The sequence below is a fragment of the Mus caroli genome, unplaced genomic scaffold, assembly GCF_978045245.1.
Source record: "Mus caroli unplaced genomic scaffold, Mus_caroli_1 scaffold_16, whole genome shotgun sequence".
Taxonomy (NCBI): domain Eukaryota; kingdom Metazoa; phylum Chordata; class Mammalia; order Rodentia; family Muridae; genus Mus; species Mus caroli.
Window position 1 is genome coordinate 83,067,620 of NW_028227271.1, and position 17,177 is coordinate 83,084,796.

Genomic DNA, 17,177 nt, shown 5'->3' on the forward strand with positions numbered 1-17,177 from the left:
TGTTATATGAAATCCTCAAATAGTTAATAAATTATTTTACATGAAATAAACCTTCCTACCACATAATATTAAAGCAGCAAGGGGAAAAGGCCAAGTAGCATAAAAGGGTGAATATTAGATTTATACTCTAATTCTCAAAAGAGATTCAGCACCTCATGGGACCTCCTCCAAAATTCACCACAAAGCAACACTCAAGAGATAAAAGAAAATTGAAACAACCCCTTATATCTTATCAGATAACCATGTATTAAAGCTGTGCTTCAATAACAACAGAAACAACAAAAAGCCTATAGAGTCATGGGAACTGACCAACTTTCTTCTCAATGACCATGTTGTCGGGGAATAATTAATTAATTAATTAATTAATTAAAAACTTTCTAGAATTTGTCAAAATGAATGCACAAAACATATAAACTTATAGGACCACGGAACTGAGTACAAGATCTCCAATGGAGGAGTTAGAGAAAGGACCAAAGGCATTGAAGGCGCTTGCAGCCCCATAGAAGGAACAAAAATATGAATCAATCAGTACCACCAGAGCTCCCAGGGACTAAACCACCAACCAAAGTGTACACATGGAGGGACATATGACTCCAGCTTCATATGTAGCAGATATATATGATGCCTTATTGGGCATCAATGGGAGGAGAAGCCCTTTATCCTGAGGTTTGATGCCCCAGTATAGGGGAATGCCAGGACAGAGAAGCAGGAGTGGGTGGATGGGTGATCAGTGGGGAGGGTGGATGGGATAGGGGTTTTCAGAGGGGAAACCAGGAAATGGAATAACATTTGAAATGTAAATAAAGAAAATATCTAATAAAAAGAACTGAAAACAAAACAAAATACATGATTATCTCATTACGTGCTGAAAATCCTTTGAAAAGTCCAACACCACTTCATGCTAAAAGTATTGCAGAGATCAGGGATACAAGGCAAATACCTCAACACAATAAAGGCAATATATGTTGGCAAGGTGGTAGCCAACATCATATTAAATTGAGAGAAACCTAAAACTATTCCACTAAAATTAGGGAAAAATCAGGGCTACCCACTCCCTCCCTATCTATTCAGTACAGTACTTGAAGTTTTAGCTAGAGCAGTCAGACAACTAAAAGGTATCAGGGATACAAATTGGAAATGAAGAAGTCAAAGTATTGCTATTTTGCAAATGATATGATACTATGTATACGTGTCCCCAAAACTTTTCACAGACAAACCTACAGCTGATTAATTCCTTCAACAAAGAGGCTGGATACAAAATTTTCTCAAAAGAAAATCAGGGCCAGGTATGGTGGCCCAGGCCTTTAATCCCAACACTTGGCAGAGTAAGGCAGATTTCTGAGTTCGTGGCCAGCCTGATCTACAAAGTGAGTTCCAGGACAGCCAGGGCTATACAGAGAAACCCTGTCTCAAAAAATCAAAAAAAAAAAAAAAAAAAAAAGAAAGAGAGAGAGAGAGAGAGAGAGAGAGAGAGAGAGAGAGAGAGAGAGAGAGAGAGAGAGAAAGGAAGGAAGAAAGGAAGAAAGAAAGAAAGGAAGAAAAAGAAAATGGAAAAAAAAGAAAGAAAGAAAAGAAAATCAGTACTATTCCTTTATACAAATGATATATGCACTGAGAAAGATATTAGGGAAACACCACCATTCATACTTGCTCCAAATAATGTAAAATATCTTGATGCAAAACTAAGCAAGCAAGTGAATGACCTGTACAACAGGTACTTCAAGTCTTTCAAGAAACTCAAGATGATATCAGAAGAAGGAAAGAGCTTTTATGCTCATGCATTAATAGTATCAACATAGTAAAAACGGCTATCTTACCAAAAACAATCTGCAGTTTCAACACCTTTCTGAAAAACCTTCCAGCACAATCCTTTAAAGACTTTAAAAGGTCAATTCTCAACTTCGTATTTAAAAACAGAAAATCCAGGACAGCAAAACTGTTCCTGGACAATACAAGAACTGCTGGAGGCATAACCATCCCTGATTTCATGCTGTACTGCAGAGCAACTGTAATAAAAACCACATGGTATTGGGAAAAATCCAGACAGGTTGATCAATGGAATTGAATTGAAGATGCTATAATAAAACCACACTCCTATGGACACTTGATTTTTACAAAGAAGCCAAAAATATAAAACAGGAAAAAAAAAGTGTATCTTCAATAAATGGTGCTGGCCTAAATGGCTGTCTTCATGTAGAAGAATGAAAAAGATCTATCTCCATTACCCTGCACAAAACTCAAGTCTGAGGTGGATCAAAGACCTTCCAGTTTTATGTTGAGTTATTTGTAGTTTAGATACACTAAATCTGGTAGAAGAAAAAGTGGAGAATAGCCTTGAATGCATTGGCACCGGAGACAAGTGAACAGAACTCCTACAACCCAGACATAAAGATCAATAATTAACACTTAACTCATGAAACTGTAAAACTTCTTTAAGGTATAGGACATAATCAATCGGACAAAATACTGCATATATAATGCGAAAAGTTTGTCACCAACCCTATAGTGGACAGAAGAATAACATCCAAAACACATGAAGAACTCAAGAAATTAGACATCAACAAATCAAATAATCCAATTTAAAATAGAGTATGAATGTAAATATAGAATTCTAGACAGATAAATCTTTAATAGCTGGAAATCATTTAAAGAAATGTTTAACATTCTTAGTTATCAGGTAAATGCAAATGAAGACTCGGAGATTCTTACTTACACTTCTCACATTGTTTAAGAAAAAATCAGAAAGATGTTCTATCATATCATAAGAACACCTGATCAACTATGTTCATAGCAGCTTTATTTATAATAACTACAATCAAGAAACAAGCAGATGTCTGTCAACTGAAGAATGAATAAATAAATTATCCGTGGGGAGTAGTTTTCATTGTAGTTGGGAGATCTTCCTGATTACAAAATCTTCAGGGATAAAGTTGGAGCAGAAACTGAGAGAAAGGCAAACCAGTGACTGGCCCTACTTGAAACCCATGACATAAGAGGGAGACCACCCCTGCCACTGTTAATGATATTATCCTGTACTTACAGACTGTACATAACAGTCATGCAAGAGGCCTCACCCAGCAAGTGATAGAAATGGATGCAAAGCACCACAGACAAAAATTAAGCAGAGCTTGGGAGTCTTGTGGAAGAAGGGGAGGAAGGTTTGAGGGAGCCAGAGGTGTCAAGGACAACAAAAGAAAACCTACCGAATCAACCAATGCGGATACATACAGGCTCGTGGAGTCTGAAACACTAACTAGAGAGCATGCATGAACCTCTGCCCCCTACACATATGTAACAGATGTGCAGCTTGGAAAACATGTATGTCCCCATACAGTATGAAAAGGGACTGTCATTGATTCTCCAGCCCGTATCTGGATCCTTTTTCCTTAACTCTGTTGTCCTGTCTTATTTCAATAGGAGAATATGCAGGTAGTCCTACTATAACAACCAACTGTGGTTGGTTGTTATTCATGTGAAGCCTCTACTTTTCTGAAGAGAAAGGAAGGTAGAATGAGGAGAGAGGAAGTGAGAGAATTGGATAGGGAGGAGAGGACAGAGAGGAGTCTGTGGTTGGGATATAGAGTAAATTAATTAGTGAATGGATGAAAAAGAAACCACAGAAAAATGAAAATACCTCTTTTTTGGCCCATTGCTGATCCTACTGTAATGCATTACTTAATACTTTAGTTTGAGCTAAGAATTACTACGTAGTTTTCAGCGGTATTTGGTATATAGTTATCTCCATCGTTGAATAATATATGGTTATTTCAAGTAAATCAATAAATTAGGAAATATTAAAAAGGCACATATTCTAATGTCTGTATTCTAGAAAGAGTAAACAGTTTCTTGGGCATATTAACATTTTATAAGTGAACACTATTGATATCTTATAAATAAGATATCTACACCAAAATGTACCAAGAAAATGTAGTCTGTTGGTTAATAGCATCTGATAGAAATTTGATTTGTCTACTCACCCACAGGAGACATTTCTGGAACACTAGCAACATAAGGTCCATCCAAAAATTTTGGCTCATTGTCATTAATATCCTGGACTTTAATGATGAACTCTGATTCAGGCTCCAGTGGCTTCCTGGTTTCTATGTCCACTGCCTGAGCTCGAAGAGTGTAGAAAGGTTTTTCTTCTCTATCCAGGCTTCTTATTGCATGAATGTCTCCTGTAGTTTCATCAATTGTAAATACAGTGCCAGCACCATCTCCAGAGAGCGTGTATTTAACAGTGCCCTCTCCTTTATCCAAGTCAGAATGTAGCTGAGAAACAGAAAGACAATTTATTTATCAGATAAATTAAATTACTACTTAATAGTCTTTTATGTAATGTCTACACCTTCTTGGTTATTGAGATTTTAAATGTGGATGGCGGGAAAATTCAGAATGCACCCTTAACTCCTCAGCCATCTTGTCTATCCCTTTAACATATGTTCTTATAAATTATGTTATTTTGTTTCAATCATTATTTAAAATATTTTATACTTTTTCTTTGAGAATAGATGTTTGTTTATTCTCCAAGTTTACATAAGAATCTATTTCAATCAATACACCATTTAAAGAGAAGAACTTTAAACTTTAATAGTAACTGTAATCATTTTTGTGTTTGCCATAAAATATATATACAGGTGTTGTTCTATGAGAAAATATTTTGTTACAATGATTTTGGTTTTATTAATGGTTCAACACAGAAGATAGAATTGACATCATTTTCAGTTATACATTCTTTATACTTAGCCTTGAATGAACTGGCATTAAAAGTTATCACTGCAAAATGGAGTTAAAAATGTCATCTCTGGTTCCATGTTTAAACATCAAATTAAACATTTTGGTTTATTTTCAGTATGACACCATTCAAAATGTTATTAAGATGAAATCATTCTTGTTTTGAATTTGCATTTACATCTAAATTTTCCCTGAAGTGTATTTGCTGTAGCATATAATGTAATGTGAATTTTTGAATGGTTGAGGAAAATATTTAAAGAAATAGGAAAATGAGAAAGTCTACAATTTGGATTATCCTTTAAAAGTTTTTACGCACTGCATTTCAGCATAAGAGGAATTGCCAAGATGGGATGAAGGTTTTTATTTTTTCCATCTTTTTTTTTTTTAACTGCTATAAAGCATGGGGAATTTGAAGCATAAAATCAAGCTGTAGAAAAATGTTCTTTGAACTTATGAATTTCAAATCACAATTGTCAGGCACACTATTAAAGATATTCAGTACAGTGGGTATTACTTTCACTTTCAAATTTATGTTAAGGTATAAGACAGGCAAAGGCTCAATGCAATAGGGATGGTTTTATGAGCAGTAACCAGTTTGCAATGGCTTAAATGATATGTGCAGATATTTTGAGAACTGAGTGAAAATCTTAATTGGGTTTTCACAGTTTGATTCAAGTAAAGTTACAAAAAGAAAATTCCATATCATTTGATTAAAGTCAAAACTGTTTGCTTTTCAAACTGACTTAAAAATATGTAAGCTGATGTGCTGTCAGCCCCATCAAAATCCAAATTAAATCCAGAGGCTGATATTCTCTCCTCTAATGTCCATCTTTAACCTTCTAACTTAAAATATCTAGTCTCACAAAGACTAAATAATCAGAAGCAAACATTTTTTAAAAAATGCTAAAGCAGTTAGTTAGAAATACATTGCTAAATGCACAAATCATTTTAGTGGTGAACTACATGATGGTGTCTTTTAAAGTTGTTTACTGTTACTTTGGGTCTAATGAATGTTTTGTGTACATAAAGAATGTGTACCACATATGCTTCTGATTTCCAGGGATGTGAGAAGAGGACATCACTCTCCTCTTAGTGACTGAGAGTTATGAGTCCTTAAATGGATTCCAGAAACTGAACCCAGGTTCTCTGAAAACCACCAAGTGATGTGAAACCCTGAGTATCTGTCCAGCCTCAGCACAGCAAAATGTAGAAAGATATCAAAGTCACTGCATAGGCTTCTCAGATTATCTGCTGATGGACAGTGGTATCCTGGTGACCAAAATAGGTATAGGGTTTAACCCCATCAAATTACCCAGTATCTAGTTAATCAATATATATGAAAATTAATATAATAGCTTCTTGAATATTGTAAAATCTCACTAAGTAAATAACGTAACAAAGTTTTAACAGAAAATTACACATAAGATAAGCCCTGTGTTTTTACTCAATGACAACTTTTAAAAACATACTTTCTATTTTTAAAAGATAGGATTTCATTGTGTTGTCATTGCTGGTCTAGAACTTGCTTTGTAGACCAGGCTAGCCTTAGAGTGACAGAGACCCATCAGAGCCAACTGCCCAAGTGCTGAGATTTGAGAAGTGAATCATTATTCCAGTCTAATTCTTTATATATTGATTATATAGATACAGAAACATGGAAAGTAAAAATGGCAAAGCAAATTATATTGCTTTGCAAATGTAATCATATAGTTATTTCTCTGTGTAGCTATACTTGGTTTAAAAAAAAGCAAAGAAAACACTGGGTAGACATTTTCCAATCACTAAACCCATAATCTTTTCTCCATATCATTTGCGGTCCTCAAAATTGTGTTTTTTAGTGCCAAGTGGTAGTGGCTCATGTCTTTAATCTCATGACATGGAAGGCAGAGGCAGAAGGATACCTGTGAATTCCATACCAGTTTGGTCTACAGAGCAAGTTTCATAACAGACAAGGTCACACGGAGAAACCCAGTCTCAAATTTTACATACAAAACACACACACACACACATAAACACACACATATACATACATGCATATACATTTTGTACATACATACACGCTTTACAATTCTGCATTGTATTCATATACTGAAATTGGTAGAATTAAACGCATTGACCAATTTCTCATAAATGATATGTATTGCATATCATAAATGAGTGTGCATTTGTGTGTTTTCTTCTGTTTATTTCTTTAAAATAAATAGTAACTGAAAAGATGGAAAATGTGGCATTTTATGAGACTTAGAAAATGTTGATCCTTCAGTGTTTCCAGCAATGGATCTCCATAGATAAAACTGATTTCTCCCGTTCTCTGGTGATGCAATTGAAGCTCAGTTTATGGCATGTGGCTAATTTTATGTCTCATTTCCATAAGAACTGAGGGTGCCTTTTCTCCTCTTTGGATGGTGTAAATTGTTAAAAATATAATACTACATCACTTCATGGAGTTGTCTAAAATACCACATGCAGAAATTATTAATTACATAAAAATCACAAATAATAAAAACTAAGTGCTATATTTGTGTCTTATGCCAAGCTTTAAAAATAAGGTTTCTCTGAGTAGGTGCAACACCCTTTGCAGACTGAAACCGCCAACTCTAATAAGATCACCCTTTAGTATTGACACTTAAAATAAAATCTCCCCAGAAAGAGTCCCATAAATGATGGATGCAGAAATAGGCACTGTCCAGATAGTTGTTTTGTGGAAGCGGTGGTGTTATTTTCTGATGTGTTCCAAGTCATCTCAGATGGTGCGTGAAAATGAGATGCCAAGAGAGGCTTAAAAAAAGATGCTGAGGCCTAGGTTCAGCGTGGAAGCAAATCTTGAATTTCAGTGCTTAAAAGTTGGAGAAAGCTAATCTAAAGTTAAATGTTTACCAGCCTATCTCTGAATGTGGTTTGCAACTGCTGCATTAAAAGGCAGCTCGTTTGTATTTTCTGTGAGTTGAAAAGTGCACATCAAATGGAAAAAGCGTTTATATAAATATACACAGCAGTGACTTTTATTTTCATTTGCCATTTACCAGGACACATTTAATAGACATGCCGACAGGGAGGCAGTTGGAGTAGAACTATCTGATTTTAGAAAGGTAGTTTTTCCTATGAAAATGAAAGAAAACTTGTACCACTATTGTTTCACGTACAAAAATTTCTATTTACACATGAATGTGCTAGATAAACATATTACAGACATGGTATCAAATTAAATTTAGCCATTTAGTATAAAATACTTATTTTTTATGGTGTGTGTGAGTGTATGTGTGTGTGTGTGTATGTATATGTGTGTGTGTGTGTGTGCGTGTGTATTTGTGTGTGTGTATGAGTTTGTGTAAGCTCATTCATGACATGGTTCTTATGTAGAGCTGAGAAAAAGAACCTCAGATTTCAGAGCCTCTTTGTGATTTGCTTGTGCATAGTAAGACAGACTTTATATGCCAGCCATGCAGGAGTTTTCCTGTTTCTGTCTGTCATCTCCTTTGAGTGTTGCAATTACAGGCACAGATTTATCTCTCTTGCTGTTTAAGTGGGTTTGATAGTTTGTTTGTTATTTGTTTCTTTTCCAGACATAGGCTTTCAGGCTTGCCCAGTAAGTGTCTAACATCTTTTCACATTTTCCCCATACCAAAACGTGCTTGCATTGTATGCCCTAAGCCCTTGAAGCAGGCATGCTTGTCCAAGAGAGATGGAGAGAAATGAGGATAGCTCTTAGGTGACAAAGAGGATAGTTGTCTTGAGAAAGGAACAGCAGAAGATTGAAGCAAACATTTACAAAGAACTTTTACACCAACTGTCTAATATGCCTTTTTCCTTTTATATGTTTTTAAATCATAAAATGTTTAAAAATATAATTTATGTATTCTGTAAAATTGTTCTTGATCTGTAAATAATTTCTAGGTTCCAAATACATTTCAACAATTTCTTAATTTTCAGTACGATACCTTTCACATGGTATCTCTTTACAGCAATAGAACAGTGACTAAGACAGAACTTGATACCAGGTACTGGGTTATTACTGTGAATAGCTTGACCACGTGAAGATTTGGGGACCTTGTACAAAAGTGATTGCATGGTTCAGCTTCAGATAGGGTTTAATGAGCTGTTCAATGAGAATTGGGACAGACAGTAGTACAGAGAATGACATAATTTATGATGACCCAACTCAAGAGGCTTCAGAGAAGAAGAATGTTAGTAAGTGGCTTAGACACCACTCTTTTGATATTTTGACAAAGAATGTGGCTGCTTTTTGCCCCTGCTCTGAAAATACGCTTGAGGCTAAATGAAAGAGTTTGGATTATTGGTCTTGACAGGAGAGACCTCATGACAGCCTGATTACATATTGTGTTCTGTGTGGTTATTATTGTTCACATCAATGCAAATCTATAAGGAAAAGGAACAAGCTAGGCAAAGTTGAATAAAAAATTTATAGTTTGATGAAAAGAGGGTCACCAAAAAAAAAATTGTTATTCAAGCAAAGTCCTGTGCTTAAGGAGAGAAAATATTTACAGGAAAACCTGATGTAAAATGGAATAAAGGTGACCTTGGCGCAAGATCCTAACCAGTTGTAATTGTAGCCTGTCCAGAGGAATGAATGAGGAGCTTAAACAGTGAAGAAAACCATCAAAATAGCTGATGCAAATGTGACTGAAAGGAGAGTCTAGACTCTGTCCCCATCAGGCAGTAGAACTTAGCAGTTTTGGCCACTTGGTTCTGGCCTTAGTGTCAAGGACATGAGAAAGGAGTAGTGGACTCTCCAACTACAGTTAAGAAAGGCTACTGTGACCAGGTAAGTGTCAGGGGTGCTTTCGCATGATACCCAGAGAAATCACATAGGTTCATATATCTGAATGTTTATTCACAAGGGAGTTGCACTATTTAAAATGATTACAAGGATTAATGGCCTTATTGGAGGAAATGTGTCCCTGGTATGGACTTAGATGGCTGTTACTCTGCCCACTGATCACGGTATGGATCTCACAGACTTTTCCATAACCGTGGCTTCCTAGATACTGCCTTGTTTTCTGCCATGGGCTAAACCTCTGAAACAGAAAGAGAGCCCCTAACTGAATGTGTTCTTCATGTATTGGGGTGAGGGCCACCAGAAAGAATGGAAACAGGAAAACCTTGGGAGGGAGGAGGTGGGAGATCCTCTAGGATGTACCAGAGACCTGGGAGGTGAAAGACTCTCAGGACTCAAAGAGAGGGACCTTAAATAAAATGCCCTTCAGTGGGGAGAGAGAACTTCTAGCATCCATATACAGTAGAAAGACAGGATATTAAGTGGAGGAATGAAGTTGCCATCTCACAGTCAAAATCTCTGACCCAGAATTGTTCCTGTCTGAAAGAACTGAAGGGACAAAAATTGAGAAAAGCAAGATGGAAAAGAGGTCCAGGGACAGGCCTAAACTAAGATCCAGCTCAAGGGGAGGCTCCAAGACCTGACAATATTACTGATGCTATGGTGTGCTTACTGACAGATGTATCATGACTGACCTCCTAGAGACCCAACAATCAGCTGAAGGAGTCAGATGGAGATACTTCCAACTAATGGACAGAAGCAGGGGCACCTGTGGTTAAATTAAAAAAAGACTGAAAGAAGCTGTGGAGGAGGGCCACCCCATATGAAGACTAGCAGTGTCAACTAACCTGGACCCCTGAGATCTCTCAGACACTGAGCCACCAACCAGGCAGCATACATGTGCTGGTCTTAGGCCCCTGACACATATACAGCAGAGGACTGCCTGGTCTGGCCCCAGTGAGAGAAGAAGCACCTAACCCTGGAGAGGGGAGGTCTGGTAGGGTGGGGTGGAGGGTGAGGTGGGGGTGGAGGGTGGGTACATCCTCTTGGAGATAGGGGAGGAGGAGGAATGGCTGAGGAACTGTCAGAGGGCAGACCTGGAAGGGAATAATGACTGGACTGTAAAAAAATGATTAAATAATAATAATATAAATGTAAATTAAAAGAGTTATCTTAGTCGTGCTGTCTCTTGGAATATCAATTATTTATTATATTTTTTCAGAATTACCAAAAAATACACCACAGGCTTTACTTACTCTTTCATAAGTTTTAAATATCTCAAAATTCATCCCTTTATTTTATAGAAAACATATTTTATTGCTTTTCTTTGTTAGTGCACAGGCTCTCCCCAATTTTTTATTCCTTCCATGATTTTTTTTCTACTATGGAACGTGCATCATTACTGCTGATAAATTTGGCTTTCTCCAAATCATGATAACGAAATGTTCTGTTTATTTAAATATCAGTGATTTAACTTGGAGTTTTGAATTTCTGAGTTGAATTTACTGACTAGCTTTGCTAACTTTGTTAACTCTTATTTTATGTTGAATGAAAACACAACTAATTATGTCTTTTTATTCAAGATATGTGACTGGAGATGACAAATACGATGGAGTTAGATGCATTCCCATTCTTTTATAGATTATTTACCATTCATTTTAATCCAGTGCTTTCTTCATTGCTGATAGGATATTTATACCTATATTATATTACTTTTTAAGTATGTAAGAGAAACTGTATATTCAGACTGTCTTCGCATTTTACCCAAAATATCTTATTCCTAAATTTTAGATTTTGCTTTTTTTCCCAGTTTCTCCCAACTTGCTTGAACAAGCTCAATGCAAAGTAATTTATTCATATTCTGAACTTTCCCAGAGTGTTCCATTTATTTAACTATTCAAAATTTCAAAGAACAGGCTGTCCTCTCTTCTGCCAATACACCTGTCTAAGCAGAATTATTTATGAGTTTGTACTTTTATTCTCTTACTATAAATTTCTTTTTTTTATTTTTAATATTTTTATTACATATTTTCCTCAATTACATTTCCAATGCTATCCCAAAAGTCCCCCATAGCGCCCCCCACTTCCCTACATACCCATTCCCATTCTTTTGGCCCTGGCATTCCCCTATATTGGGGCATATAAAGTTTGCAAGTCCAATGGGCCTCTCTTTCCAGTGATGGCCAAATAGGTCATCTTTCGATACATATGCAGCTAGAGACAAGAGCTCCGGGGTTCTGGTTAGTACATCATGTTGTTCCAACAATAGGGTTGCAGATCCCTTTAGCTCCTTGGGTACTTTCTCTAGCTTCTCCATTGGGAGCCCTGTGATACATCCAATAGCTGACTGTGAACATCCACTCCTGTGTTTGCTAGGCCCCTGCATAGTCTCACAAGAGACAGCTATCTTTGGGTCCTTTCAGCAAAATCTTGCTAGTGTATGCAATGGTGTCAGCGTTTAGAAGCTGATTATGGGATGGATCCCTGGATACGGCAGTCTCTAAATGGTCCATCCTTTCATCACAGCTACGAACTTTGTCTCTGTAACTCCTTCCCTGGGTGTTTTGTTCCCAATTCTAAGAAGGGGCACAGTGTCCACACTTTGGTCTTCATTCTTCTTGAGTTTCATGCGTTTAGCAAATTGTATCTTAAATCTTGGGTATCCTAAGTTTTGGGCTAATATCCACTTATCAGTGAATACATATTGTGTGAGTTCTTTTGTGATTGTGTTACTTCACTCAAGATGATGCCCTCCAGGTCCATCCATTTGGCTAGGAATTTCATAAATTCATTCTTTTTAATAGCTGAGTAGTACTCCATTGTGTAAATGTACCATAATTTCTGTATCCATTCCTCTGTTGAGGGACATCTGGGTTCTTTCCAGCTTCTGACTATTATAAATAGGGCTGCTATCATATGGTTACAAGAGTGGAGGCAAAGTTTTAAGGCAGAATAACATTTTTTTTTGTCAAAATTGATTTAAATAAAAATCACAGCAACTGACAAACAGATTAAGAGGCTAAAACCAAAACCTTATAATTTGATTATTTTATTAAAATTATTAGCATTTCATTTTATTTGCTTACTATGAATAAATAATTTGAAATAAATATAATATCATGATCATTCCCTATCTAATTTAAATACAGATCTTGAAATTGAAGTATTTCCCCCTTTGTAAACAGAACTGTATACTATTTCAAGAAAATGAATTAAATTGCCTAACTCCATATAACAACAATCTATGCACAGTATACTCATTTTTCTGCGTATCCTTTGCTTCTTTATTTTTCTTCCATTGAACCAGAACAAGTTCAAACATCTCATTAGAATTTTTCTCTTGGTTTAAGTGAAAAAAGAGACATACTTAAATCTACTTATTTGTCATTATACTTCCAAGGAAATAGATCCTCTCTCAAAAACCTATTGATGTGTCTCTTATGTGTTATATAACATATTGCTTCTTCTGATTAAAATAACTATTGATTTAAAAAGACAGACTGTATAAACCTTGCTTTAATTGATGTACTGTAGGTCTTTATTACATCACATCATAAATCCCTGGGGTTTGAGGCATAGCTCAGTGGAGGGCATAAAGCAAAGACGCATCTGACAGTCTTCTCTGTACACATGAATTAGAGTTAAGGCAAAAGTTTCCACTGTATTGTGCACTCAAGTTGTTTTGAGGTAAAATGTATATTTATAATACAAGGAAAATGTTCTTTACAGTGTTTGTTAGTCTACTGTTTAAGATCTAAAGCAGCAGTTTAGTGGCTTCATTCACATGGCTGAGCCATACAGATTAACCAATTTAAAATAAGCATTACACAAATGATCAAGGTGTCTCAGGTTGAAAATGTTTAATTGGATACAAGGACTCTTTTTTTCTTTTTTCTTTTTTTCTTGATAAGTTTTTAAAATATTAAATCTGTCCTTAATCCTATTTGCTCCAAATCATGGTGCCTCAAAAATGAATGTGTTAACATAGAGTTGACACAAAATTGAAGACGAGCCTCAGTGACGTTCAATAATCATACCCAAATAAAACTGTAATGCAAATATTTGTATATGAAGGTCTTGAATGCCCAAGAACATTTGCCATTCCATGACACGCTGGTCTCCTGAGAGGACTCATCTCTTGCTAGCTTGCTTTTAGTGACCTGAACTAGCAGAATATTCCTTTGTAATGTTTAGAATTCCTTTCAACAGCCCAGTGTGAGTTGAAAGCTCCCCTGTCTGGGTAACACACTAAGAGCTATTTATCATCTGGAAATATTTCACCTTCTATTTAAGAAAATAGAGATTTGTTTCAAAAGGTTCACACTCCCCCAGGATATGCTAATAAAGAACAAAGAAGACCAAGACAATTTATATTGCTCTGGAGCAACAAAGGCTGATATTCAAACCTGTATTGTGTATCTTGGATATTGAAAAGACAAAACCGAAACACACACATACACACACACGCACACACAAACACACACACAAATATCTTGCTTCCCAGTGTTTTCTTCAGTGTTTTCCCCTTGAATACTGAATGCATGTCACAACAGCCTGTTTTATTAGGTTGTCACATTCTACAACTTTAATTAATTGGGAGTATATTTTTGTCTGTTTATGATGTCATAATACATTGATATACAGTTTTGCTAAAATTAGGTCAATGGATTGTTGCAAAGGTTTTGATGGGAAAATTGAGAAGCAGATTAAAATAATTTTCCTTCTACATGTATAATGTTATAAAATATCTTTGCACATCTTCATTCTCCATGATTAACCATTCATAAAATACAAAATATTTTTCATTAAATAGTAATAGAATTTCTGCTGTGGTTGAATGAATGTTTGTATTATTTAAATCAATGGAGGTAATAATACTTCAGTGCATTAGATAAAACAAGGATGGTTAATTCTAAATGTAAAGTACATAATTTCGACTCAAAATAATAACTCATTATTCCACACAGGTGTAATTTTAAATACATTACTACTAACTACTATTTAATCATGTTTGTAGTTTCCAGACTAATCCTTTAAAATGTTTAAAATTGCATTTATTTGTGTTTATGTGGGGGTTGTCCACACTGTGCTATGCATTTGGAAGTCACTTCTTCCACCAAGTAGGGACTGGGGTTCAAATACACGGATCCTCAAACTTGGGGACAAGTGCTTCCTGATACTTAGTCTTTTTTTTTTTTTCTTTTTGGTTTTTTGAGACAGGGTTTCTCTGTGTAGCCCTGGTTGTTCTGGAACTCACTTTGTAGACAAGGCTGGCCTCGAACTCAAAAATCTGCCTGCCTCTGCCTCCCTAGTGCTGGGATTAGTGTGTGCGCCACCACGCCCGTCTAGACACTTAGTCTTTATATAAATGCATGACTGTTACATAAGATTTACTTATTAAGCTATTCACATGATATCAACACAAATAACATAACAAAAACTTTTATGCAACCTAACTCTTCAATGGCATGCAGGAAAATGAAATTCTTTGCTTGTACATTTGGTAGAGATGTCACCACTTATTAAAAACTACAAATAAAGAATGTGAATTCTATTATGCATCAATATGAGTAATAATCCAAAATAAAATCTTTGTATGTGGTTGGTATTACTGAAAACCTTATAATTTATTAGTAAATAAAAAAAATGAAAAGTGATTTCAAGAAAATTTAAAAATATTAAAATAACTTAACTGATTTTTATTTTAGATCAAATGCCCAATCCTTTAAGGAAGTAGGTTCATTGTATTCTCTACCTGTTCACCAATTCTTAGCAAAATATTTAAAAGATACTTTTTTTAAAGATTGAAGCAAGAAGATGCCAAGGTCCAAATCCCCATGTGAAGGAGACAAAGAAATCACAATCAGACCTTCAAAGTCTAGAACTGAAACTGTTGGTCTGCTTCCTTTATTCTTGAAGGTTTGACTCAAGGTGACAGGATCTTGTTTTTCACTTTTGATTTTATTTATCATGTGTGTGAGTGTGCCTGTGTGTGTCTGTGTGTCTTGTGTGTGTCCATAAGTGTGTATATGTGTGCTTATATGTGTTTATGCATATGTGTGTGTTCATGTGTGTGTGTTCATGTGTATGTGTTCGTGTGTGTGTGTGTGTGTGTGTGTGTGTGTGTGTTTGATACATGTGTTTGTGAAAGCCACAGGAGAATCTTGTGGGGTAGGTTCTTCACTTGCATATTCACATGTGTTCCTGCTATTGAATTTAGTCATCAGGCTTATGCAACAAGCATCTTTCCAAGTTCAGCCAAGGTAAGGAAACATAGATTTATTGTGTTGATTATTTACTGACTCTGGAAAGTGGGGATAAATATTTACTTGCTGTGAGTCACGTCCTTTAACCTTTTAAATGGTATAATGAAGTTGTCCTTCTTTCCTTCCTTCCTTCCTTCCTTCCTTCCTTCCCTCCTCCCCTCCTCCCTTCATTTTCTTGCTTTTGTATCCATTTTTGCTTTGCTAGGGAGTAAACTCAGTGTTTCATTAATAAGGAACAAACACTCTACAGAGTAAGTTTCAACCAAAGTCCTTTTGAGGGACTAATTTAATTAATGTGATTTCTTTCCTTCTTAAGCTTACTTGGAAGGAAACTGTACCTGAAATGTGTGTACACCATAAAGAAAGGGTGGGCTGTGTGTGAGCTCTGTGTAATCTGGAGTCATTTCTCAGCTTGTTCTTCAAGGAGGCCTAGCAATACTTCACAGTGTGCTGGAACCACTACTCCCCGCAGTTGACATGCTAATTAACAGGAGGTTAAAAAATTGCCTGCACAAAATTCTTTGCAACAAACAGCATCAATAATCATCTGAAGGGAGTTAGATGCAAATGCATTTTACTGAAGAATAGATTTGAAATTAGTTTGCTATGTTTGTTTCTGGAGAAGCAAAAGAAACATACAGGGTGAGGTGAATATTTCTGTATAAGAAAAAGCCTCCCCATTCCCATAAAGCCCCAAGACAGGTTATTAGGTTATGAGAATATGTTCATAGCTATGTAGATATGCATGCAGTAGGTCAGGAATCACCAAACACTTAGGATAAGAACAATGGTGGGATGTTACTCAGACTTCAAATGGTTCAATATAGCTGAAGATGGAAAGTGAAGACTTAGAGAAAGAAGAAGGATGCTTATATATGTCATTGAGAGAAATGATAAAAAAAAAAAAAAAGCAGGAAGAGGATAAAAAGAACACAAAACCAGATTAAGGGAAGGAGGGAGAAAGGGGACAGAGGAATGAGGGAGGATTGTGGAGGAAGAAAACAAATCTTGTTTAGTCACCATTTGCATGTTCGGTATTTAACTTGGGTCCCCACAAAAATCAGCCAGTGCTCTTAATAGTGAGTCATCTTTCAATTTCCAGTGTTTCCTTTTGTTATGTTCACATTTATTTGAGTTTACAGACCTATTTCCTAATCAGTAGAGAGATTTATTACCTTCCTGAATGTATAAATTCTCTTTCCAGAATCAAGGTCTCAGACTAGAAAAGACAATGCCCTTTTCTATCATCTTCATCTTTTGCATCTCCCTGAGTTTATATTTGTAACTTTCAAATTAGTTCTTTGTTACTATGATGATATGATATGATTTTAAGGGGGAGACATGAACAAAGCAAAGTTCATCTTGCTCCCTGATATTGTATA

The 17,177-nt window shown here is 35.9% G+C and overlaps 1 protein-coding gene across 3 annotated transcripts in view; it reads right to left on the reverse strand.

Moving 5' to 3' along the window:
* The window catches only part of Cdh12 (cadherin 12), a 1,114,520-nt gene that overhangs the window by 234,705 nt on the left and 862,638 nt on the right, over positions 1 to 17,177 (reverse strand). For 2 of the 3 annotated variants that reach the window (XM_029469979.2, XM_029469980.2), the window contains one exon: positions 3,978 to 4,272. The exons of the other annotated variant lie outside the window; for it this stretch is intronic. In XM_029469979.2, the coding sequence (XP_029325839.1) occupies positions 3,978 to 4,272 (295 nt within the window). The remainder of the gene's footprint in view (positions 1 to 3,977; positions 4,273 to 17,177) is intronic. 3 annotated transcript variants of the gene reach the window in all.